Source organism: Theropithecus gelada, chromosome 5 (genome assembly GCF_003255815.1).
Source record: "Theropithecus gelada isolate Dixy chromosome 5, Tgel_1.0, whole genome shotgun sequence".
Lineage (NCBI taxonomy): Eukaryota > Metazoa > Chordata > Mammalia > Primates > Cercopithecidae > Theropithecus > Theropithecus gelada.
In genome coordinates, this window is record NC_037672.1 from 56900663 (window position 1) to 56928016 (window position 27354).

Genomic DNA, 27354 nt, shown 5'->3' on the forward strand with positions numbered 1-27354 from the left:
TGACTTAGATAATTCAGTGAAGACATTGTTCAAGTAGATGAAGAATAGAGACAGGAAATAGACTGTGCAAAGGCCCTGTGGCAAAGGGAGCATGTCAAGGAGAAGGGACTGAACAGGCCAGGGTAATAGCAGTAGAGAAAGTGCATTAAATTATGGCTCATGTTGACATTAGAGAGGTGGATGTTTGGCCAACTATGCCAGGTCCCAAGAACCACTGAAAATTTGTAAATGGAAACAATGGATTGGAAGAGATTCAAGTGAATGTGGGTAGACTAGATAAAAGGTTATCTCAGTTGAAAATATGAGAGTAGGGTAGTACCAGAGAAAATGGGAAGAGTTATTTATATTTGAGAGTTATTTGGAAGTAAAATTGGCAATACTTGGTAATGGATTTGATGCAGGGAATGGGAGAAATTGAAATGTTATAAACCTTTTGAGGTTTCTGAGTAAAGCAATACAACAAAAACTCCACTCAGACAGAAAGCTCAAAATATAGCTTTGAATAAGTCCAAGGATTATTTATAGTAATTGAGGACAGGAGTAAATACTTATTATACTGTCATTTGTATGAGTTGATAATAATTCGTGTGCCCCACTAGAGCAGAAGGAGGTATTCTTGTACCATCTTGTTATAGTTCTTAAGACACTATCATTCCTGGTTGATATCTATCTCTTTCTCTAGACTGTGAGCTCCATAAAGGTAGACAGTAGGTTTTTATTATATCTCTTGCAGGCAATCTAGTTTCTGGCATGGTAACCACTCAAATATTTGTAGAGTGAAGTAATTAGGTCATGACTTAAACTTTAAATTTTTTTATTTTCCAAATTAATTTTACTGTAGTTATACAATTTAAAGGTCTTTTTTTTTTTTTTTTTTTTTTTTTTTTTTGAGACACAGTCTCGCTCTGTAGCCCAGCTGGAGTGCAATGATGCAATCTCGGCTTGGCTCACTGCAACCTCCGCCTGCCAGGTTCCAGTGATTGTCCCGCCTCAGCCTCAGCTGGAATTACAGGTGCCTGTCACCACACCCAGCTAAATTTTGTAGTTTTAGTAGAGACAGGTTTTCACCATGGTGGCCAGGGTGGTCTCAAACTCCTGACCTTAAGTGATCTGCATGCCTTGGCCTCTGAAAGTGCTGGAATTACAGGTGTGAGCCACTGCACCCAGCCTTAAATAAGTTTTAATGTAAAATTTTTCTAGATTCAAAATTTCGAGATAATAACTTTATTTCCTCATTTATATTTAAACCCTATTATTGCTGCATTACTGATTATGGTCAGATTTAACTGTTCGAATAATGATAACAACCACCACCACATGCTAGTTGTGATGATTAATTTTAGGTATCAACCTGACTGGATTAATGAATATATAGATAAATGGTAAAGCATTATTTTGGGGTGTGTCTGTGAGGGTGTTTCTAGAGGCAATTGGAGTGTGAGTCTGTGTGGACTAAGTGGGAAAGATTCACTCTCAATGTGGGTGGGCACCATGCAAGCAGCTGGAGGCCCAGACAGAACAAAACAGAGGAAAAGTGAATTGGTCTCTCTGTCCTAAAGTTGGGATACACTCTTCTGCCCTTGGACATGAGAATGACAGGCTCTCCAGCCTTTCGATATCAGGACTCACATCAGCTCCCCTCTGGGTTCTCAGGCCTACATACTTGGAATGAGCCACGCTACTGGCACCCCAGGGTCTCTAGTTTGCAGACGGCCTGTCCTGGGACTTCTCAGCCTTCAAAATTGCATGAGCCAATTCCCCTAATAAATCCCCTCTCCTGTATCTATATCTATATTCTATTGGTTTTGTCTGTCTGGAGAACCCTAACTAATACGGTAGCATAGGGTATAGTCCTAGGTGTCCATCTAGGAGACTGAGTAATTTTGTATCACCCAGCATAGTGTTTTTTAGCATACTTTAAGAGTTATGGAATAAATTAACAGAGACCTCTCGCTAGTTACAGATGGTAAAACACCCACTAATTTTTCATTCTAGTCAGCAGATGGCAGTGTTTTACTTTATTTAGTTAACTGAGGTTTGTTTCCTGAGTCTTGCAACACAATTTTAACTTAATCCATGAAATAACACAGTATTTTTGAGTTAACTTTATACTTTTTGAACCATAAATAAATGTTATAGAATAGGGGTTGTTTTAAGTTTCAAAAAATCGCACATTTTTTAGTCAACTTGAGCTCTCTTAAACTCTTTAAATTTGCTTTTTACTTTAATTGCAAATAATTGTTCTCATTTTTGTAAATACGAAAACCCTGTTTATTTACTTTATTCCTTAGCTTTATTTCTAAGAAAGGTCAACGCTGAACATTAATTCTGGAAATTAAGTTTAAATTATATTTAACCGAAGATGGCACAGTTAAAAGTTTCTTTGGTTGAGTTTGTCTCCTCTGAGATGAGCCCTGTCAATTCTGAAGTTATGGGACTTGAGACTGAGTCAGGAGACCTGGATTTCATTCAAATTGCTACAAAGTTTGCACTAGATGAGCTACACTGAGCCACTTGAATAATTTTTCACTACAATTTTTAATGAGTGAAATAAGCTCAATGTGTATACTACTATACAGTTGACCCTTGAACAACGCCAGGGTTAGGAGTGCTGATGCCCTCCCTGACCTCTGCACAGTTGAAAATCTGTGTGTAATATTTGAATCCCCGAAAACTTAACTACTAATAGTCCACTGTTGACCAGAAGCCTTACTGATAACATAGTTGATTCACATATATTTTGTATATGTATTATATACTTACCTTTACAATAAGGCCAGAGAAAAGAAAATGCTATTAAGGAAATCATAAAGAAGAGAAAATATATTCATGATTCATTAAGTGGAGAAGCATCATCATAAAGGTTTTCATCCTCATCATCTTCAGGTTAAATAAGCTGAGACGGGGGAGGAAGAGAAAGAGTTGTTCTTGATGTCTTGGTGGTGGCTGAGGTGGCAGAAAATCTACACAGAAGTGGATTTGCATAGTTCAAACCTGTGTTGTTCAAGGGTCAAGTGTATTTATCCTGTAAAAACATTGTAAGCATACTGGTTCTAAAAGTCTGAACTCTCCACAGAGAAACATACAGGAACTGAAGATGAAGAGGACCTTTAAGTAGAAATAGAATTTATTAATAATCAAAGCCTTCAACCCCCGTCTCTATTATAGTGCTGATAATTATGATGAACAAGGGCAAAACATGACACTATTCTCTTTCCTCCTGTGAGCCTGTAACTCTTTATAGTTTAAAGAAGCTTTATTACATATTACTTACTTAAGTATGAAGAAAAACAATACATTGAGCTACACACATGCCCCTTCCCAAAACAAAACAAACTCTCCAGTACCTCTTTTGAATGTATGTATAAGAAAAATAACAGAAAAAGTCTCTAATTAGAACTTTCTAAAAGCATTTCTCCCCAGTTAGAGTGCAGTAATGACTATAAATGGCCCTGTCTCAGGGACAGCTCATCAGTCAATTATAAGCAGTTCTGTAAATTGAGGAGTGAAGAATGATACTAGATTTCAATCAGTGCAGATAAACATGGCTTGTCATTATTCACTTGATATTTTAGACAGTCCACCTAAAGAGGAAGATGCAGAACAGAGATACCGTCTTTTCTAGAGAACGGAGATTATAAGAACATTTACCTAAGACCATATTCTTTTCTGGAATATGGTTTTCATAGACACTCAATTCCCATAATCCCCAGAGACGTTCATTGGCTTGCCCAGTTTGTTTCCATCTGGTCCTTTCAAACCAGGAAAAACAATATGGTAATTCTATTGTTGCATCTAGTAGCCTGGAAAAATAGAAATATATATTTAATATAATTCTTACATAATATAGTGGCTCAGCAATTTTTAAATATGTCAATTAACACTTCCATTCCTTTTGATTTTTGTGTCACAGCATCATTTAGCACTCTATGTTTTGGAATAAATATCTCAAAATTCTAATTACATATACTCATCTCTGGGATAATGCTACCTGACCAAGTTTAAATTATTTCTTGTATAGTCTTAAAAGCAAACATGTTAACAAAAAGTTAACATAAAGTAAATAATAGTTTAAATAGCAAACTGTTAATACGTATTAACAATTTTCCAAAATTGCTCTTTTCTATTATTTTTTCTTCCTCTTACTTTTCGATATTTTTCATGAACCCTTTATCTCCATTTTCCTTCATTTAAAATTATGCTTCACTCATTCATGTTCATAAGAATTTTCAATCATGTTAAAAGCAAATATGAGTTCTGTTTGCTTATTGTCACAGATAGCCTCTTGGTTATTATTCTCCACAATCACCTTATTCATGAATTGTAAGTTGGAGATCAGCCTCCCAGTGCAGAACTGTTTAGAAATAGCCCTTCATGCTTGCTCCTCTATTCCCAGAGGATTTTGCTGCACATGCCTAGATCTCTTTCCATCTGGCCCCTGCACAAAGGGTTTATCCCACTTTAACACAATTCTTTGTATTATAGAGGACCTTGACTTTATCTGAGAGTGAGTACATACGAAACAATAATCATGTTGCAGGAAAAACTGATTTGACCATTTTTTTTTCATACTCGAATCCTAAGATGACAGTGAAACTACACTTAGCCAGCAACAAAGACCAAAGGTAAGGCTGTAATGATGACAGAGCTGTAAAAAAGTAAATGTGAAGGGTCTAATTTTTCCATTATTACAGTACTTACGTTTATGTGGCTTCAGTAAAAAGGAAAAAAAAAACTTGGTACATTTATTTTTACGTCTATCACTGAAAAACCTTTGAGTTTGTAAGACATTAATATGAAAATAGCTGCATGTGCATACTGATAGATTTGTGAACTTTATTGCAATATATTTTTTAACAGAAAAATATAATTATAGTATTTTAAAATGTAACTCTTTCCTCCCTCAGTGTAAATCAAATCACAATGACAAGAATCCTGAAACCTCTAATTGAAAATCTTCCTTTAAAAATGCATGGTGGTCTTAATGTTTAAAAGAAGTCAGCCTATTTTCTCAGTGTATATTCATGTTATCTAACGTTCTTTTTTCTCCAATTATTATACATACAGTTTTATAAGCGAATATTTACGAGTCAAGAATTTTGTGGTATTTTGCCTAGAAATAGACTGGAAGAACACAAAATCTAAATAAAGAATAAACACCAAAAGGCCAAAAGGAAAGAAAGAACAACAAAAAAAGTACATGCACAAGCACATACACACACCCATATAGGTGCTTTGTTTGTAATAATTTATTTCAAAATGTATTGTACAATGCTGTCTCAAATACTTCATTTGGGTTTAAAAGAGTTGTAGATATTGGTATAGGTTGTTGATTTCAAATGGAAAAATTATTGGCATTGAAAGATGGCAACTGAAATCTTGAACCTAACTGGGTTAATTAAGGTTACTTCGTGAGGATTAAATAAAAATATCAGAATTCTACTCTGCCCCCCACCAAAGGATATAGTATTTTCACTAAAATATATTTTTAGGTTTGTTTTGGCATATTCTTTTCAAAGAGATTTGAAACCCTTAAATTTTTATAATTACAATATCTTATATTTGAACTTTCAAAACATTACTCGTTTTGAAGTAGAATCTAAAACTACATTTAAAAACATTTCTGCCTACATTTGGTCTGTTTAAGGCACTAACCTTTGAACACACTGGTCTTATTTTGAAAGGGCAAGGTGCTTTTTTTTTTTAATAGCCAGTACCCAAGAGAAGCAAAAACTGTGACCCCCCTCCCCCCCACGCCACACAGTGTTCACATATGTCATCTGTGTTTGTTAGCAATGTTACCTCCAAGTTTGTTACCTTGGAGTAATTGACGAGTAAATCATTACAAATGGGTCCAACTCTAAAGGCAAAATTGTCAAAAAGAAGAAAACAGCAAATCCAACTTGCCTTATGTTTATTAGAGGAAATCCTGAAACTTCTGTAGATTGCAGTGTTAGGAAAAACAAGTTTGTCATTAGAGCGATGTTATGACCACTTCCCCACTCTAACTGTTGTTTAAGGGAGTCCACTTCTAACTGCTGACTCAGTTTGTCTTCACTGCCAGAACTGAAGCGTGACCCAAATTGTCTACTGGGTTGAGTAGGAACAAACGGACAAACTGATGCTCACTTGGCAGTTCTAGGTTTACTAAAGAATACTTATTTGGTCTAAACACTGTTTGTTGGGACTGCAAAGGTATAAACAACGCCCCTCCCAGGAAGGAAAAGGAAAACCTAAAATCTTAAGCAATGGACTCAAGGTCAGTGACGGAAGGCACCATTTGAGACCGAGCTCCTCAACTCCAGTCCCATAATGGACCGGAGCCACACAGGAGAGCGTGCAGGAGTTTCGAAGCTGCGTAGTAAAATAGCTGGCGTGGGCAGTTCTTTTATACTCTGGCTAGAGTAAAATTAACGCAGCTTTGCGTTTCTCCATCGCCGCTGTCAGCATCCAGCTAAAGGGTGTAGGGTTAAGGAAAGCGGAACCCAGTTGTCCTTTCTCAGCTGAGTCCTTTGAGAAACTGGGACTGAGAAGGGTGAGCGCCGCGGAGAGGGGCAGGGGTGGGAGAGGGGAGAGGGGAGAGGGGAGCGGGGCGGGGAAGAGGCGCGTCTGGGGTTGAAGTCCAGCTGGAAGCATCCAGCGGCGCTGCCTGCAGACGGGGGCGAAGGCAGCCGCTGAGAGTGAGGGGAGAGGGGGAAGCCGAGGGAAGGGAAGGAAGTAAGGAAAGAGGAAGGAAAGGCAGGAGGGGGTAGAAGCTGAGCGGCTGCAATTTCTGCGGCCGGCTCAGTAGGAGGAGCAGGAGGGGAAAGAGGAGGATCCAGAGTCAGTCAGTCAGGCAGCCAGCGGGAGGTGGAGAAAGCAGGAGGAGGATTAAAGATGGCCACCAACAGCTGCGGGAAACGGCAACAACCCCTCACTTTCCGGGATGGTCCCTGCGGGTCGGCCCGGCCTTGATGGAGAGACGAAACCCGAGGAGCGCCGAGGCTGAGGCGGCGGCGGCGGGGACCCAGCGAGGACGAGGACGCGGCGGAGCAGAGACGGGGGCAGGAGAAGGGAAAGGCGGCAGCGTCGCTGCCCCTGCCGCCTAGCATCGCTGCCTGGCCCGGCGGACCGGTTCCCATACCTCGCGGCCGCAGAATCGAGCCCGGGCCCCGGCCCCCGGCCCGCGCTGCGGGGCTCCTGGGCCCCGCCGCGGACGTCGCGCCGGTCGCCCATTCCCCGTAGTCCGTGCGTCCCCGGCGCGGAGCCCCGGCCTGCCGCGGTCCCGGCTCCCGGGCCCGGCCCGCCCGCGCCCTCCGCCGGCCCTCAGGTGAGTGCCCCCGCCATCCTCCCCGCCCCCCGCGCTCCCGGAGAGGCGGCGCAGCCTCGGCCCGGCGCGCCCGGCCGCTTTGTTCGTGCGGGGCGGAGGCGCTGCCCACTCGCGGCCCTGCGCCCGCTCCCCCTAGGGACAGGCCGCGGCCCAGCTGCTGTCCTCCCCAGGGTCCGCCTTGGCCCGCAGCCGCCGCCGCCGCCAGGGTTGGCTGCCTGGCGCGAGTCCTCCGCTGCGGCCTGGGGAGGGCGCCGTCGCGATCGGGTCGGGGTTGGGGTTGGGGTCACGGGCGGCGGGCTGAGCGGAGCGGAACCGGGATATTTCGGGGGATAGGGGAGGAGAGGGCTGGACGTTACCTCTGGGAAGCAGTGGGGGCGTAACCTGGCGGCCCTGGCTCGCAGGGGTAGGGGATCAGGCCCTGGCTCCCCCTCTGCATCCCGCGGGGTCTCAGCTCCCGGAGGCCCCCCCCCCCCCCGCACCGGACGCAGCCGAGCGCGGCCTATATTCCTCGGGCGCTGTCTCCAGGGCTTCGGGCCTCTCCCCCTACGCCCTATGCTGGAAGCCCTTCGATTATGGAAGGAACCAGAGATGCTCCAGTTCTCTTGTACTGGGGATGTGGTGGCATCTCAAACATTCACAGTTACGGCGGGGTTTAAAACGCAGATGTGACCTTTCCGACCAAAGGCCATCTGGCTAGTGTTTGAGCCTCAGGTGCAGCTTTTCGTTGAGTTTTACCATTTAATTCTGCAATCTGCAATATCAGGTCTTCCTTTCACAGAAACAATGTGATACAATCAGATTGAAAGGATATTTACTGCATATGTGAACCCTTGCATGGACTTCCAGTACCTTAAAAATGGTTAAGTGTTTTCTGTGGGAAAATGGTGCTCATGCATACGAAAAACTATTTTGGTTCAGTAATGGTTGCCAACTGGTTTACTATGTAGTTTGAAAACCAAACAATTGAAAAGGAAAAACAAAACCCTATTATTTGGGCGTTTTAAATAGTGGCATATTTCCAGGTTGGTATTTGGTAGCAGGTTGAGAACAACTGGTTTCGACTATCAGGCGACATAACAAACAACATAAAATAGAACCAAAAATATGCTAGTTTATAGAAAAACATGTTGTATTAGTGCATAAGTCTAGTAAAAAAATCCCACTTAAAAAAAGATAAAACTTTATCATGAGACTCTTAATATATGTTACATTAGAATTGAGAACTCTTCCTGCGATATTTGAACAATAGTAGAGTATGTTAACACTTTGAACCATTCTATCTCAAGCTGCTAGAAAGGTAAGTTTCTGCTGCTAGTTTCTTTCCATGAGTTAAAATGGATTCATCTGAAATATAAGCATGCTTTTCGTGGGGCACAGTGGGTCATGCCTGTCATCCCAGCACTTTGGGAGGCCAAGGCTGGGGGATGACTTGAGGCCAGGAGTTAGAGGCCAGCCTGGGCAACATAGAGAAAACAATTTTTTTTAAAGAAAAAAAAGTTTCTAAAAATTTATATCACCTCCAAAAAGGAGGGATAAATTAGAAAATACGATGTTCTATTCTTGCAAAATCTGTTTTTAAAAAAGTAAATGACAGTATAATATTTCATTATTAAGTTGGGTTCTCTACTTTGAAGAGATTCTTAAATTCCACTGCTCAACTTTGCAATTTTAAAAGTTTATATCAGTTGTTCTTAATTTCTTTCTTTCTTTTTTTAGAGATAGGGTCTTGCCCTGTCACCCAGGCTGGGGTATAGTGGCATGATCATGGTTCACTGCAGCCTTGAACTTCTGGGCCCAAGTGATCCTTCCACCACAGCCTCCCAAGAAGTTAGGACTACATGGGCATGCCACCATGCCTGTCTGATTTTTGTAGTTTTTGTAGAGACGAGGGTCTCCCTGTGTTGCCCAGGCTGATCTTAAACTCCTGGCCTCAAGTGATCCTCCTGCCTTAGCCTCCCTAAATGCTGGGATTACAGGCATGAGCCACCATGCCCTGCTTCTTTGTTAATTTCATGCATATGCTTCTGAGGGTCCTTGGCTCCCCAGAAATCATATGCAAAATATAGCATATATTTGAATTTTTCCTAGATGAAGAGTCTGTGTGGTGATCACATTCTCAAAATGATATGGCTCTGTAAAAGATTATGAACTTCTAGATAGAAAATTAAAGGATAAATATTCCATATTTGAAAAGCTAAAATTTTTAAATTACATTTGATGATTTATGTCCTTCATTTCTGATTATGCCCAAGAAATGTTTGTGATTAAGAGTTCAGCACATAGACGTTGTTTCTAACACATTCTCATTTAAATTGAAGGAAAATATTAATCCCATTTTACAGTTGGGGAAATAGAACAAGTTGTTTTAAGGTCATGCAAACACTGGTGGGCCAACATGTGAACCCAGATTGTCTGAAGTCAGAGCCAGCATTCATAACCAGGGTATACTAGACTTTGATCGGTAATACTATTTGATTGATGTAAAAATAAGTAATTGATGTTTTAGTTAGAATTGCAAAGTATATCTGAGATTATCATAGCATACAATATCATGAGATTTTGGAGCCCTGGACTCCCAGTATGAAGAGATCTTAATGATACTAACCTCATGTTAACGACACTAGTCTGAAATCACACCCGAAGTAGGGTCATTTCTACAGCATCCTTGGAAGGATCATCCACCTCTGATTTTAGTCTTTCCTATGATTACAGATTTCCCCTCTTCTTTTTTTTTCTTGACTTTTTTTTTTTTTTTTTTCTCTCTCTCTTTTGAGACGGAGTCTTGCTGTGTTGCCCAGGCTGGAGTGCAGTGGCATGATCTGGGCTCACTGCAACCTCTGCCTCCCAGGTTCAAGAGATTGTTGTGCCTCAGCCACCCAAGTGGCTGGGACTATAGACCCTGGCCACCATGCCTGGCTAATTTTTGTATTTTTAGTGGAGACAGGGTTTTACCCTGTTGGCGAAGCTAGTCTCGAACTCCTGAGCTCAAGTGATCTGCCTGCCTCTGCCTCCCAAAATGCTGGAATTACAGGCTTGAGCCACTGTGCCAGGCCTTTCTTTTTTCTTTTTTTTTTTAAACATTTTAAATCTATATTTCTGTGTATATCAAGTCAAAATCGGCCTTCCTGATATTTACACTGATAAATCCAGTTCTCCCTTGGTGTGTGTGGTGTATTTATCATCCATGAAATGATTAAGAAATAAATGATGACCGGGCATGGTGGCTCACACCTGTAATCCCAGCACTTGGAGAGGCCGAGGCTGGTGGATCACCTGAGGTCAGGAGTTCGAGACCAGCCTGGCCAATATGGTGAAACCCCATCTCTACTAAAAATACAAAAATTAGCTTGGCATGGTGGTGTGCACCTGTAGTTCCAGCTGCTCAGGAGGCTGAGGCAGGAGAATAGCTTGAACCGGGGAGGTAAAGGTTGCAGTGAGCCGAGATCGCACCGCCACACTCCAACCTGGGTGACAAAGCGAGACTCCATCTCAAAAAAGAAAAAAAAAAAAAAAAAAAAGAAATGGCTTCTACTTTAATGTTTTAATGTTTATTGAAGCATAATTTACATGTAGTAAAAGTTTAACAAATGTCTATAATTGGATAGTCTCCACCACAGTCAAGACATAAAGGATGTTTCCATTACTCTAAAAAGTTCACTCATGGCCTGTCATGAGTCAGTGCTCTCCCTCTACACCCCCAGCCCCTGAAAACCATTAATTTAATTGATGCTCTTAAAGTTTTATCTGGTCTAGCATATATAAATGGAATTATACATTACATAGCCTTTCGTATTCTCTTGCACTTAGCATAATGCTTGATATTTATTAAGTTGTTACATGTATCAGTAGTTTGTTCAGTGATGTGCTGGGAAATGTTTTAACAACATGCTCTTCAGAAAAAAAAAAAAAAGAATCCCTGATTTGTGGCATTTGCTAATCATTGTAGTGTAAACACTCTCACTATGGCCTAAATTAAGCTATCAGCTCACAGAATTCCTGAAAATTTAACAATGGGCTCCCATGAGCTGGTACCAGCCAGCTCCAGCACAGTTCCTGTTTTTGTTGAGTAACATGGTTTTACAGCAGGGTAACACAATTTGTTCATCCATTCCTAAACTGATGGATATTTGAGTTGTTTCTAGTGTTGGTCAAATATGAATAAAGCTGCTATAAACATTTGCATACAGGTCTATGTGAGGGACAAAAATGTTCAGTTTTCTTGAGTTAATACCTAGGAGTGGGATTTTTGGGTCCTAGGATAAGTGTATATTTATTAATATCGGTGACCTTTTTATTGAACTACTGAATTGTTTTCCTAAATGGTGATATCATCTTACATTCCTACAGCAATATCTGAGAGTTTCAGTTGCTTTGCATCTTCGTCAGCACTTGGTATTGTCAGTTATTAAAACTTTAGCCACTTATTATATGTGTAGTGATCTCCTTTAAATTTTTTTACTCTTATTTTCAGTAGTGTTTAGATTCAACCTAGAAAGTTTATGATAGATGTTTCTAAAAAAATAATTTTCTTTAGCTTGGGCATCAGTTATGATCTCACTATGAAGGCTGCAGCCTTTGAAGGCTGTTTGTTGAGTTTTTACTGTGCACTCACCTTCCATGTTGTGAAAATTACTTTTTGTGAAGGCATCATCATTAGGGAATTATTCTAATGCTTAGCTGTTAACAATTTTAAAAATGAACCATTTTAAACAGGTAGATAAAGCTCTGTTTAAAAAATTAGAATTAAGAAATTTATCATAAAGAATTTTTTTTTCAATTTTGACTTGGACTTCAAGGGAAAAAAAGATTCTTTGTGGCTCCCCGTATGCCAACACTTTGCTTTAATGGGATTTCACCAAGTTCTATAAACTCATTCAATTGTTTTTTATTTTAAAATCTTGAGGACTGTTAAGTTAGTTACTACTCTTTCTGAAACCACAGTATCAAAATCTATTTTTTTTTGAGACAGAGTCTTGCTTTTGTCGCCCAGGCTGGAGTGCAGTGGCATGATCTCGGCTCACTGCAGCCTCCACCTCTCAGGTTCAAGCGAGTCTCCTACCTCAGTCACCTGAGTAGCTGGAATTACAGGCATCTGCCACCATGCCTAGCTAATTTTTGCATTTTTAGTAGAGATAGGGTTTCACTACGTTAGCCAGGCTGGTCTCGAATTCCTGACCTTGTGATCCGCCCTGCTCGGCCTTCCAAAATGCTGAGATTACTGTGCCTGGTCAAAATCTGTCTTTGAAATTTCATAGTTTTAGTGTGGACAAATGATTAAATTACATATACCTCATATCAACATTTAATTTTCAAATAGTAAAATACTGGGTTGCCCCGTTGGAATAAGATATCATTCATTCAGAAGGTGATATGAAATAAAACCCTTAGAAGAGTAACCTGCCAGGTGCAGTGGCTCATATCTGTAATCCCAGCACTTTGGGAAGCAAAGGTGGGTGAATTGCTTGAGCTCAGGAATTCGAGATCAGCCTGGGCAACATAGTGAGACCCCTTCTCTTTTTTAAAATAAGAAGAGTAACCTTATAAAAGACATAGTCATGTTAGATTGTAAATAAGGATAGCTATATTCACAGTTTGAGTACCCTGTAATAATGAAAGATGCTTGTTTAAACATCTCAACAGTTCTCATAGAAAATGGATAATTTGTTCGGTCATTGATTCATACATTTGTTCATATACATGCACAAATATGTTGTGCATGTAGGATTCAAGGTCCTTATCATGATAGAGCTTACAGTTGAGTGGAAGAGACTGTTGAACAGGGTATCACATACGTGAGGTGTGGGTGCTGTAGGTAGGTACATATGGTGTGGAGGTGGGGTGGGCATGAAACTCAGACTTCAAAGTTTGGCAGGACTTCCAGGAGGAAGCATTGTCTTCATTGAGAAATCTGGAGATTGAGTAGTTAGGGGAAGTGGCTGTGTAGCATTAATAGAATGTACAGTTATTCAGAGATGTGAGAAAATGTGAATAGTAAACATATCAGGAATATTGTTTTCAAATAACAGGCCTCTAAAGCCTACATTTCTTGCGCCTACCCAGTCTTAGTTGTAATTAGGAAAGTTAATGGGAAGTAAAACTGGGTAAAAACCGAAAAAGCAAACTTTTACTATATTATTGAGGTATTTTTTGGTAGTTTGTTTACTTCTAACATTCATATACTGAAATAATTTGATCATATTATCTTTGAACTCATCCCCAGATCTTTTAAGAAGCATTAGTATAGATAAGATTATAGCATTCCTTTTTAACATTTAGGCTAATTCTCGTCTAATACTGTAATGTTTATACATAATTAAGTGTATTTGATTTTTATTGCTGCCATGAAGTTCATCAAGTTTTGTTTGTGTGACAAGTATTAATGACATCTGAACCACTGATTTTATGCTGGGATATGTCCAACTGCTAGTTTAGACATATCTGCTGAGATATTTACATAGGCATGTCAACCTCAGCATGGCCCAAATGTAACTCATAATCTTTCTCCCAAAATATATTTTCTTCTCCCATCTTTTCAGCTTAAGTAAATGCTGTTAGCACCTGTTCTATCAGTAGATTGAGATTGGCAGTCATCATACACTCCTCAGTCTTCCTCATGTCTCACATTTACTTAAGCATCAGGTCCAGTTGTTTTTTAAATCTTGTAAATGTTTGTCCTTTTCAACCTCCACCTGCTAGAAGACAATTTTGAGGCCTGTATTTCCCTGCTGAAGTATTTGAGGTCTTTTAAATATTCTTCTTAACTTCAGTCTCATGTCTTCTTATAATTACTCTCACACCCTTTCCAAAATAAATTGTTTTTTCTTTGTTTTAATTTTTTAAAATGTGAAATTGTGGTCTTTCCAGTATACCCTTTATTTTTTTTCACTTAAAATTCTTGAATATGTCTTAAGTCATTATCAAAGAGGCACTAAAATATGGGGTTGTAATCTATAAAAAACTCTTTGTAACCTGACTCCGGCTTTTGCAGTCTCATCTCTGACAGCCATTCATTTGTGCATTTTTTATAAAAAGACTTGAGTGTCTGCTGTCTGTTAGGCACAGTGCTAGGTGATAGAGCTATATCAAGGAGCTTAAATTCTAGTGGCGAGGGGGATAGATAACAAGTATTCTTGTTGTTAATTGTACTGTCAATAACTGTCAGTTATTATAGTACGTAGTGTATTATATACTATATTATTATAGTATAGCTGTCAGTGACATCATACAATCATTGTGGTGCTAAAGTATGGGTGGGATTGCCATTTATAGAGGTCTGGATCAGAAGGCCTCTCTGTAAAGGTCCATTTGAAGAGATTTGAGGCAGCCGAGGGAGTGAGAATTGTAGGACTGAGAGAAGAGCAAGTGCTGAGGCTCTGAAGCAGGAGGGTGCTTGGCATATTCACAGAACAATAAGGGGTTGACTGAAGGAGGTGAACCATGAGGTCAGGGTGGTGGAGGTGTCATTAGTCTTGGGTAGACCAGTGTTAGGACTTTGACTTCTAAACTCAGTTGTTTGAGCCTAGATTGCATCCTCTGCATGGCAGAGATGCATTCCTGTCTCCTACTTGAAACTTTTGAAGTATGCCGTGCTCTCCTGCCCCTGAGCCTTTCTTTCTACCTGGAATAGTGCTTACGTTGTCCCTCCTGGATGTTCCCTTAGCACTCTTGGTTGTACTCCTATTATGAAACTTAATAGCTGGTTTAAAAAAGCTTCTGAATTTTTATTTCATTGAATTAATGTTTGTTGAATTATAGAACTGCTTAAACAAAGGATTAATCACTGAAAACTGGGTAGGAGATGCCAACTACATTGCATAGCAACTGCTAGCTCATGTGGACGTGGAATCTGTTTTGCTGACCACTGTGCATTTAGTGCTGGTGCAATGAGCTATACACAGTAGGTGCTCAGTAAATACTTGGTAAATGATCGAGTGCATATTGCTGTGCCAGGCTCTGCCTTTTCCACTGCTTCCCTGAAACCCATGGGTTAAATGAACCCAAAATCCCTTAACGTTTCCTGACAGCCTTATCTTCCCACTAATCTTGTGTGTGAGAAATGCCACATACTTAGAGATGCATTCTTTCACCGTAAATAAATGTAGTAATAAGGAAATACAGTAGTAAAGAAATGTGGAAATAATGTATCTCCAAGTTAAATAAATAAAGTTCATTGCAGAATGTTTTGACTCATTCGTACTTCTGTTTTTCTTTCTTTGGTTGGAATTTTTTCAGGTTGATTTATTACTTGGGCCTCAAATCTTGAATAACTATAACACTAATAGATCTAGAATATCAGTTCTATAAACAACTGAAACTTGAGTCTTGCAGAATGTGAAAAGCCCAGCACCAGAAAAAAGTTAATGATATTTCTTCATGTGTTTCATTTGGTTGAACAAATAATTACTAGTTGATTTATTTACTTGACTGCACTGGTGCAGGGCTTTGGGATTTTTGAGTCTAAAAGCATCAGGCCTTACCACGTACCTTTCTTTGGGTCATAAAACTGTGACCATTAACTCCAAAATCCCCAGTTCTTGTCGCAGGCTTCCATGTGCTGTCTGACCCCATTACCTTCACGTCTTTGAACCTTCAGAGGAGGGACATTGAGATATCTCAAGTACTGTATCTGCAGAAAATGTAAGACTTGAGGCAAAACTTTAAAGCAATGTCTGTTAGTGATACAAGTCACTTACCCCTCATTTTGTTTAATCAAAAATTATTGTGTCCAATAGATTGTATATAATAGATGATAAAATATTGGATTATTAAGCTTCCATAGTATTATAGTCCACTGTGAGAAGTCTCATTATGATATACCTTGTAGTTTTTTTTTTTTTTTTTTTTTGGTATATGAAATACTTTTTATCTCTTAGCCCACTTAATGTAGGCACTATATATTTTGACCAACTAAACTAATTTCACTTAAGTGCTGAGATTTTGTTTTCAGTTTGGGGTTTTGTTGCTGTTTTAATGCTTATGCCTGAGTTGGGCCTTGGTTTTATATCTCTATAAAGTGGTCTCACTATTAAATAAGCACTTTAGTTTTCTCAGCTCCAGGAAAATTATTAATGATTTTCTTAGGTCTGTGTTTTCATTCATAAAGGTTATTTTTTAAAAAGAAAAACACTTTTGTCACCTGCTTCTATTCATGTATTAGTATATTTGTGTGTAATATATGATTTAGCTTAATAATATCATCGTTTTATGATATTTCACAAAAGAACACCATGGTTATCAAGTGCTGCAGTAACTGAGCAAGCTCAAGGCTTGGAGGTGTTTGGAGACAACACTTTTTATCATTATGCTGATCCAGTAGCAGATACTTGTAAGCCTTAAAAAAACTGACGCCCTACTTAGTAAAGAGAACTGACATACGTGGTACTATAATAATGTATTTTGATGAGGTTGCAAGCTTAGATTGGAAACTTTGTATCAACTAGGTATGTGTGAAGCCACAGTGGATTTAAAGTATTGTATTTGGGAGTTCAGAGGACTACTAAATGAGTGAGGATTTTAAAAAGTAATTACAGTTGTTTCATTCTTTTGTGAATGGCCTAATCTCTTTAAAGTGTTCATTACTACTACCTATAAAAGATTAGTGCCTATTGATAATGGCACTTCAGAGGCCCAGAAATTAAAAGACTCTTGTTCTTCCCCTGCTGGTAGAGAGTTGTGTCTTTGGGTAGGACCCCTAGCCCATCTGGCCTCTGGTTCTTCATGCATTGGCTGTCCTTTCCACTCTGGGTCCTTGAAATAATAGCAATCATTGAGTTCTGACATGGATTCTTTCAGCTTTCTTTAGTTTCTTAAGCCCTTGGTACCTGTGTTACGAGTGGAGACCATGTGACAGGGTGATTTTTGACATGTTGTAATTGGTATGTTGTCAACACTTGATGAATCAACTGCCCAGCCGATTAATACCAAGCCCAGCTTCCTCTTCCTGTATGGTATTTCTTCCTAGCATGTTTCCTTCTGTTCTCTAGCCAGTGTGGACTTAAAGGAGGCCAACTGATTTAATATTAGCCTAAGGAAAATAGGAATTTGATATATAGCTATTATCTGGTCCATTAAAAAATTATGCCAAAATTATTTTGTGTTACGTCCTATTTTTTTCAAGGGACAACTGATTTGTTTATGTGCACATTAACTTGTAGTTTTATTGCCTTGCTTTGAGTAAAATATCCACACACATAAATTTCACTTTATAAGTTGAATAACTCAGAAGGAGATTAATTATTGTGCCTAGGATTCAACAGTTTAAATAGAATTTCCACAAGTATTTTCTCAAAATATTCGTTACTTAGTACATGTTAAGTATTTGAGTTTAGAAAAACAATCTAATTTACCTGTTTTAATTTCTGCAACGCTTATTAAAGATGCATTATCTTATTGATTTTTTTTAATTTTTAATTTTGAAGTAATTATAAACTTGGGAAGTTGCAAAAATAGTGTAGTGCTCCATGTACTCTTCACCTTTCTTTCCCCATTAATAATATCTTATAACTATAGTACAATAACTGATTTATATTTTATTACTGAAAGCATAGTGACCTGATTTTGAAAAATATTGGAAAATACAAGAATGTTGGTATTTTTGTCCTCTTCAGAGGGTGAAGATGTTCATGTATACAAATTCAGATCTGTGCCTTATGTCCGTAGGCAGCAGGCCCAGGGAATGTTTCTTCCCTGCATTTCCTATAAGAAGAGCAACAGGTAACTAGACAAATGGCTGATTATTTCCACAGGGTAATTCAGTCACAGCCCTAGATATAGTCATGTAAAAATTTTAATTACGTGGCATTCTTCTTAATTCCTCTTTACTGTTCGTCTTTATTTAGGCACTACTATATTTGCTTACTGGGAGCTTCCGCTCCCTTTTTTTTTTTTTTTTTTTTTGAAACAGGGTTCGTTCCATTGCCCAAGCTGGAGTGCAGTGGCATAATCTTGGCTCACTGCAACCTCCATCCCCTGGGTTCAAGCGATTCTCCTGCCTCAGCCTCCTGAATAGCTAAGACTACAGGCACGTCACCGTGCCTGGCTAATTTTTGTATTTTTTGCAAAGACGGAGTTTTGCCATATTGGTCAGGCTGGTCTTCAACTCCTGAGCTCAAGGGATCCACCTGCCTCAGCCTCCCACAGTGCCAGAATTACAGGAGCGAGCCACCGTGCCTGGTCACTGGGAGCTTTCTTAACATGTAACAAATAAAGCAAGAAATATTGAGCAGTTAGCCAAAGATTATTTATTAAGTATCTGCTGTCACTGTGCTGATTCTAAGGAGATTTTGGAAAAGTTAATAGTGCAGCTAAATAAACAGCTATAGAACATTACCAGACATTGTATCATATATTTCAGCAAATTTTATTTTCTCTCTAGACACATAATGTAGGAATATGATTGACTTTCAGTAAACATTTGTTGAGTGAGTAAATGTAAATAGACAGTAAACATGTTGTCAGAAAATTAGGAAAATAAATATTCACTGTTACTCTGAGGAACTCTAAGACTGTTTACTAAAAATGAAAGAATGGTAATATGTGTTTTATTATGTTTCTTTTTTCTGTTCACCCTAGAAATCCCTAAGAATTTATAGATAAATTTATGGTCAGATTTATTTGATTAAAACCTGGAGTCTTTCTGAGTCTTTTTGACCCTACAGTCCAAGTTCTTTCCCCATGGCATTGCCCGTTAAAACACAATATTAGGTGATTTAGATGATAAATGCCATAGTTGAGTAAATAAGTGTGAAATAAAAATAAACTCTGTGTCAGTTATTTGTAGAACAATCATTGTGTATTGATTGCTTAATAATTTTATTTAGCTTGATTTATTTGTGTAATGAGTAGGGACTAAATTAGATCAAGTATCAGGGATTAAACTTGCTACCTGGGAACTTAGTTACTTAGTTCTTATTTCCCAAAATGATGATCCAATGTAAATAGACTCTCAAATGGTGTTATGATATATAATAATAATTCTATAAGCTTTTTTTCCTAAAGATGATAACATACTTTATTGTGATTGTGCTGGGTGTCATGGGTACTATGCCTGGCTGCTTTACACAGGGGTAGTTTTGCCCTCAATAGCTTTGTAACAGTGGAGATAAGATAGATAGATACATAATCGAAAGGTATTTGATGAGTCTGAGAGGTACAGAAGTGCTGTGGACACTTAATGGGTAGAAAGATTATTTTTGGTTGAACTGATTAAGGGAACCCTAAGGTACGATGTTTGATCTGAGTATTGGGGGATTGATCGAATTTCCTTGGTGGGAATTGTGAAATTTATTTATATCAAAATTATAGGACATATAAAATTAATAGATTTCACTGTCAGTGAATCAGAACAGGTTTCTTGGGGAAAAATATTCAGCCAAATATAATATTTAAGTAAAAAAGAAGAAAAGGATTAGGAATAATGTAAGATAGTTAGGAAAAAAAATACTTATTATATGAAAATCGTACTCTTGCTCCTGAAGCATTTACAACTAGGTCATCATTAAAATTGTACTAAGTATGACTTTCCTACCATGCATTCTTTTTAAAAAAAGTACATTTTATTGTATATATTTAAGATAGTCACGATGTTATGAGATAACATAAATAGTAAAATGTTTACAATGGTGAAACAAATGAACATATCTATCATCTCACATAGTTACCCATATTTTCCCCTGTGTCAAGAGCAGCTATGACCTGCTCATTTAGCAAAAATCCTGAATACAGTACATTGTCAGTTAACGAGATCTTTAGATTTGTTCATCCTGCATATATACTATTTTGTATCTTTTGAGACACCTCTCCCATTTCCTCCCCGCAACCCTGACCCTCATAACTAGTTTTATTCCCTATCTCTGTGAATATTTGACCTTTTTTTTTTTTGATACCAGATATAAGTGAGATGATGCAATATTTTTCTTTTGGTGTCTGGTTTATTTCACACAGTGAAATATCCTGCAGGTCAACTCATGTTGTGGCAAATGACAGCATCCCCTCCTTTTGTTTTTAAGGCTGAATAATATTCCATTTTTTATATATACACCATAGTTTCTTTATCCATTTGATAGTTGAGGGATACCAAGGTTGTTTCCATACTTTGGCCATAATGAATAATGCTGCAGTGAACATGAGGAATGCATCTATTAGAGGTGGTAATTTCACTTCCTTTGTATATACACCCAGAAGAAGGGTTGTTAGGTTATAGGTAATTCTAGTTTTAATTTCTTTAGGATCCTCCATACTATTTTCCATAACAGCTGCACCAATCTACCATGTATGCTTTTTAAGTTTGATCTGCTACATTAATGGCAGATGTAATTTATATATTTCACTTAATTTGCTAAATCCAGAAATATGAGGTTTTTTTTTTTGGTTAGGATGAATATTGATTTATTTTTGCTGTTTCATTTTTTGAAGTTGCAGTGTTTAAATTATTTCTGAGTGGAATAGCATTGAAAAAAATTTCTTGATGTTGTGGAGTTCAGCATTGCTGAGTGGTAGCTGTCAGTGGCAGGCTTTAAAGAATAAGCTGGAGGAAGAAGGGAAAGTAAGATGTTGGTGAATGGCAACAGGATGAGAGGAAGAAGGGAAAGTAAGATGTTGGTGAATGGCAACATGATGAGAGAAAATAAAAGTTCTATATAAAGGGATGTTGTTTTTGCCTCAGGTCATTCAGTATAGCAGATGGTACATTGTACCTGGTCAAACCTGAAGCATTCCTGAAAGCTAAATTCTTTGTTGAACCTATAGAGAGCAGAAAATCTTTTGAGTTTGCTTCAGTTATACAATAAATATTAATGAAAAATGGTGTCATACATTCTTTTATGTTCTCCACCTCTTATTCCACAGAGACCTAGATTTATATCTGAGTCACCAGAGTAAATAAGTTCAGTGATTCCCATCTTGTCTTAGGTTGCATAACCACCACATGGGTTGGCATAGGTGTTTTTACTTTCAGGAGGATGTGGGGAAGCCTATCAAGACATGGCAACTGCTGAAAATGCATGAAGGCCACTACTACCACTGACAGGTATTTGTGTGATTGGGGCAGGGCAGGGAAAAGTTGTACTGCATTGCTTTTCTGAGGTGATAGTACTAGTGATCTCTATTTGTAGCTTGGGAAAGAGTATTGTGTCTTTCTTAGAAGGCTGATTTTTCTTTCTCGTGGATTTTCATGCACTTTCAATTTTCTCAGCCTGACTAAAACTTTCATCAAAAATGAACTACTTTTTGACTGTGGCTTGCCAATGTTGAAAGATGTTTAAAAGTCTCCTCATATTCCAGCCTTTCTTCTTCCTACTCTGCCTGTTGACACCCACTTTAGCACAGGGTTTAATAGTGGCTTTGCCTATCCCGATGTCATCTGGCAAAGCATCATTCCAGTCCAATGAAGATTTTGTTTGGCAAGCACTATTTTAATGGAAGAAGATTGGTTGCATTGCAGTATCTAATTGTTACTTTGGTCTTGTTATTTAACATCAAGCATGGCTTATGTTCACATCTGTGTGCTTTTTTGAGTTTTGTTAAAGTTTAGAAGTGATTTTACTACGTAGCATGTGTAGCATATTGTTGACATACAGATATATATCATACTTCTAAGTAGCAGAAGTAAGTATTGTGCACAGGCTTTGAGTTAGATTTTTTTATATTACATTATCTGTTATCATTTAAAGGATCAATACAAATTGTGTTTTTATTTAAAAATTTTGAAGATGGTAAAGTAGTTAAATTAGTAAAGACTGCTCTGGCATCAGATAATCTGTTTTCTTCATGAGAGTTCAACTCACTGTGACTTCTGTTACAAAGGAAAGCATGTCTGTAAACAGCAGTTCTGAAGATTTTTGTATATTCTTGTTGATGGAAAAAAATATGATAAAAACAAACGAAGAAAATGGAAGATAAACGTATTGACCAGTAACTCATTCCCAGATGCCTGAAATACGGGGAAGTCCTATTCAAATAAACAAGTAATAGAATGGATTTTAAAAAGATAAATATTAAGCATCCTGTGAGGCAAGGGTCATAGGAATATAAAATTAGAATAGAGGTAAATAATTACCTGGCAAAAGGGAAAGAGTACATGAAATTAATCCCCAGTGTGAGATGCATTTTGCATTGTGTTTATTAATGAATAGGGAGTAGTTTTTGGAAAAAATGTGAGTTTCTTAGCACTTACATTACACTTTGTCTTCTTAGAGTAAGGCTCTCCCTAGTAATTGACATTCTGCAGTGATTGTATTACAGTATAAGCTGAGTACATTTGACACTTCTTTACTAACCATCTAAACTCTTGATTTACTTTTTCATTCAGCGTGGTTATTCAGTGTCTACTTTGTGTGCTGAAACTATTTTTTTTTGGATGGAGTCTCCCTCTGTCGCCCAGGCTGGGGTGCAGTGACGCCATCTCTGCTCACTGCAACCTCCACCTCCTGGGTTCAAACGATTCTCCTGCCTCAGCCTCCCGAGTAGCTGGGACTACAGGTATGTGCCACCATGCTTGGCTAATTTTTTGTATTTTAATAGAGACGGGGTTTCACCGTGTTAGTTAGCTAGGATGGTCTCAATCTCCTGACTTCATGATCCACCCGCCTCGGCCTCCCAAAGTGCTGGGATTACAGGCATGAGCCACTGCAACCGGCTGAAACTATTAAGATGATGAGATGCTATTACTTCTTTCAGAGAGTTCATATACTAGTTTAGCCTATGTTAAATAATGTAACTTTTTTTTTTTTTTATTAAACTTTAAGTTCTGGGATACATGTGCACAACGTGCAGGTTTGTTACATAGGTATACATGTGCCATGGTGGTTTGCTGCACCTATCAACCCGTCATCTAGGTTTTAAGCCCCTCATGCATTAGGTATTTGTCCTAATGCTCTCCCTCCCCTTGCCCCCCACCCCCAGACAGGTCCTGGTGTGTGATGTTCCCCTCCTTGTGTTCATGTGTTCTCTTTTTTTTTTTTTTTTTTGAGACGGAGTCTCACTCTGTAGCCCAGGCTGGAGTGCAGTGGCCAGATCTCAGCTCACTGCAAGCTCCGCCTCCCGGGTTTACGCCATTCTCCTGCCTCAGCCTCCCGAGTAGCTGGGACTACAGGCGCCCGCCACCTCGCCCGGCTAGTTTTTTTGTATTTCTTAGTAGAGACGGGGTTTCACCGTGTTAGCCAGGATGGTCTCGATCTCCTGACCTCGTGATCCGCCCATCTCGGCCTCCCAAAGTGCTGGGATTACAGGCTTGAGCCACCGCGCCCGGCCCATGTGTTCTCATTGTTCAACTCCCACTTATGAACGAGAACATGTGGCATTTGGTTTTCTGTTCCTGTGTTAGTTTGCTGAGAGTGATGTTTTCCAGCTTCATCCATGTCCCTGCAAAGCACGTGAGCTCATTCTTTTTTATGGCTGCTTAGTATTCCATGGTGTATACGTGCCACATTTTCTTTATCCAGTCTATCATCAGTGGGCATTTGGGTTGGTTCCAAGTCTTTGCTATTGTGAATAGTGCTGCAGTAAACATCCGCGAACAGCATCTGTTTTGAGATGTCATTGGCTTCCCACCTTAGCCACAGTATTTAGAATTCTTTGTTATCTACTGTGTTCGTTCTTTCTGCAGTTCTGTTGGCTTATAAGGGACCTGAGGTAAATATATATACTTTTGTCCTTGAATCTTTGGCTACTTGGTAATTTTTTTGGTGGGCGATCCCATCTGTGGTTTGATCTTTAGTTAGGAATCAAGATTGTAGAGAAAGCCAGCAGAGGAAACAACTTTAATGAAGGTGTAGTATTAATAACAAAACTAGATTTTGGAGAAAGTGATGGGAGTTCCATTTTTTGGCAGTAAAGAGAATTAGAGTTGAATAAGTTTCATAGAGAAGAATTCAGCATTGATCAGAAGAGGCGCTGAATTTTTATTTTTTTTTTTAGACGGAGTCTTGCTCTGTCACCCAGGCTGGAGTGCAGGGGCGCGATCTCGGCTCCCTGCAAGCTTGGCCTCCCGGGTTCGCACCATTCTCCTGCCTCAGCCTCTGGAGTAGCTGGGACTACAGGCGCCCGCCACCATGCCCGGCTAATTTTTTCTATTTTTAGTAGAAACGGAATTTCACCGTGTTAGCCAGGATGGTCTCGATCTCCTGACCTTGTGATCTGCCCTCCTTGGCCTCCCAAAGTGCTGGGATTACAGACGTGAGCCACCGCGCCCAGCCAGAGGCACTGATTTATGTGACCAGATATATATACTCTTTCATTGCTCTTGATGTGCCTTAAGTTTTGCATTAAGAAATTGCTCCTAGAACTCTGGAGAATCAGATGGCCTTTTCAGTATGCTATAATCTAGAACATATTTATAAAATGTAATGTAGTCATTGTCATTTCTCCCATTTTAAAAATTATCTGGTGATTGAAAAATAAATTTGGGCATGTAAATGTGTAGGATTCTTTCCTATATTATGTTATTGTTTTAAGTGTACTATACTGCCAAGTTTCCAGCTTATGCCATTTAGAAAATAACTTTTTTCTTTCGTATATTTGCTATATTTTAAAAATCTGTGAGCTTGCTTACTTTTTCCATATCTCAAAATTTGATAGAGCTTTGTTGTATTTGTGATATGAGAGCACATGGCCAAGTTGTAGAGTAGGGCAGAGGTAACTATTATGCAGGACAGACTAGAACCAGTCCATATTTAAGGTATAGTGCTGCATGTGGAGGTCAATCGAACCTTAACTGCAGGCACTGAGGAAAAGTTCTCTTTGGTAGGCCATGTCAGGGCGAGAACAGCCAAAGAATAATTCAGTCAACCTATTAATGGAAATTCAAGGGGAAGAAGCATATAGGAGGAATGTGTGTGTGTGTAAATGACTAAATGAATGCAAACATACATGCTTATATATGTATGAGTGGCCACCAGAGAATTCTGTCTGCGGGTACTGGGCTCTAGCTATCAGTCCTTGGGATTGGGAGTGGTAATTTAAAGTAGACTTCTCAGTCCTAGGAATAGAAAAGCCAGGAAGGGATCAGACTAGGGACCTTCAAAAGTGTCAAAGCAGAAGCTTAGTTATAATAACTGAGCTATAAACAGGGCAAGGACAGCAGAAGGAGAAGGAGTAGAACAGGGTAGGCATCATAACGAGCTAGAAATCCTAACTATCCAATCTGCAGTATGAAGGCTGGGTAATGTTAGTGATGACTTGATCCAGAATTAAAGATTGGGGCGAAACTGCGAAAACATCTTCTATCATAAGTCCGTATTGGTAATCTAGGATTTAAGTGACAGGAGAAGCCAGGCACTTCGAGAGCAGAGACAGACTGGGCTTGACATTCATTTATGAACTACTAATTACCGTTTTTTTCTACATACTGTTAAGTATTGTTGATCAGTAATCATTTAGTCTGCTTTATTGGCACTGGTATGGCATCACGAGATGCAAAGAACTGCTGATGCCTCATAGTAACGTCTTAACAGGGAACTGCTACTAAACCGAACAAACTTAAACACTGAAGTAAATGTGCTTTCTTGTGAAATAGGAGGATATGAAAAAGCATGTTAGGCATGGGGGTTCTCATGTCACACTTCGGAAGGCAAAATTACCCTTTAGGAATTTATTTTCTGAATTGGGTAAGAGGAAGCAAGGAAAATGCATGATTATGATAAATTGACCTTAAATTGAGAACCTCCACACCTTTCATTTACTTCCTATAAGAAGTTATAGTAGCATTTTTTTGCTGCAGTCCGTTGACACTTACTAGCTTGAGGTGGGGAAAAGGAATTAATGGGATTCACACTGGGAATGGAATGATGGATTGAATAAGTGGGTCTTGAACAGAAGAAATCAGAGTTGCTCTGAGGATCTCATTAGCAGGAATTTTATATATTTATTTATTTATTCATTTATTTACTTTTGAGACAGGGTCTCACTCTTTCACCTAGGCTGGAGTACAGTGGCACGATTATGGCTCACTACAGCCTTTACCTTCCAGGCTGAAGCGGTCCTCCCACCTTAAGCCCCTGAGTACCTGGGACTTCAGCCACCATGCCTGGCTTATTTTTTTTTTATTTTTTTATTTTTGTAGATGTGGGGTTTTTTGATATGTTGCTCAGGATGGTCTTGAACTCCTGGACTCAAGAGATCTGACTGCCTTGGCTTCCCAAAGTGCTGGGATTACAGGTGTGAGCCCCTGCACCCAGCCTAGCAGGAAGTTTTTTTTTTTTTTTTTAGATGGATTCTTGCTCTGTCTCCCAGGCCAGAGTTTAGTGGCACAATCTCAGCTCACTGCAACCTCCACCTCCTGGGTTCAAGCGATTCTCCTGCCTCAGCCTTCCGAGTAGTTGGGACTACAGGCCCGGGCCACCATACCTGGCCAATTTTTTTGTATTTTTAGTAGTGACAGGGTTTCACCACGTTAGCCAGGATGGTCTCGATCTCTTGACCTCGTGATCCACCCACCTCGACCTCCCAAAGTGCTGGAATTATAGGCGTGACTCACTGCGCCCAGCCCCTAGCAGGAATTTTTATACCTTCGTCCTAGACTCCTGCTATTAAGGTGACTTTGCTGTAAAGATTTAGTCTCTCCTTGCCTTGCATCTTCAATTTATATATTCCATCAAGAAAGGATTAAATTAGTCTCATTCAGATCAGGTGTCTGTCTGTATTAGAGCCAGGGTATGCAGAGTTATGATGTATAGCATGCCAGGAATATACCTCCGTGCTGGGGGTCATTCCCGAAGAAGGGGAAGTCAAAAGCTGGGCAGCCCTCCTAGGTGTCTAGAACATCTCACTCTTTGGTAGCTTAACCACTGCTTTTCCTGCTTCCTCTTCCCTTTGCTTTCCTCCCCACTGTAGAGATAACCCTGCTATCCCACGTATCGATGCAGTTTTTCCAGTGAAAGAAAGTCAAAAAGCAAGTTGAGGCACCATATCCAGAGGCAGTGCCATAGGGCTACTGACTCTGAGTGATATCATGCTGCCTTCTGGTTCTATTGTGATTCTTTCTTGATATTTTACAACCTAAATTTAACTCCTGCCAACTTGCCATCTGCATGCTTGGAATGGAAGAGGAA

The 27354-nt window shown here is 39.3% G+C and overlaps 2 protein-coding genes and 1 long non-coding RNA gene across 7 annotated transcripts in view; 1 reads left to right on the plus strand and 2 right to left on the minus strand.

Moving 5' to 3' along the window:
• Positions 1–7918, minus strand: part of LOC112624583 — a 33302-nt gene extending 25384 nt beyond the window's left edge. For all 5 annotated transcript variants that reach the window (XR_003119430.1, XR_003119431.1, XR_003119429.1 and 2 more), the window contains exons 1-2: positions 7666–7918; positions 3652–3803 (exon numbers count right to left, since the gene is read on the minus strand). Coding sequence is in view for 2 of the 5 variants with exons in the window: in XM_025385328.1 (XP_025241113.1) it covers positions 3652–3803; positions 7666–7745 (232 nt within the window). In the remaining 3 variants the exon portion in view is untranslated. The remainder of the gene's footprint in view (positions 1–3651; positions 3804–7665) is intronic.
• Positions 6611–7142, minus strand: LOC112624584. The gene has a single exon (XR_003119432.1). It is a non-coding gene; the product is annotated as an uncharacterized LOC112624584 (long non-coding RNA).
• WDFY3 (WD repeat and FYVE domain containing 3) overlaps positions 7127–27354 on the plus strand; it is a 309424-nt gene continuing 289196 nt past the window's right edge. Inside the window, exon 1 of the mRNA XM_025385326.1 lies at positions 7127–7309. The gene's annotated coding sequence lies outside the window, so the exon portion shown is untranslated. The remainder of the gene's footprint in view (positions 7310–27354) is intronic.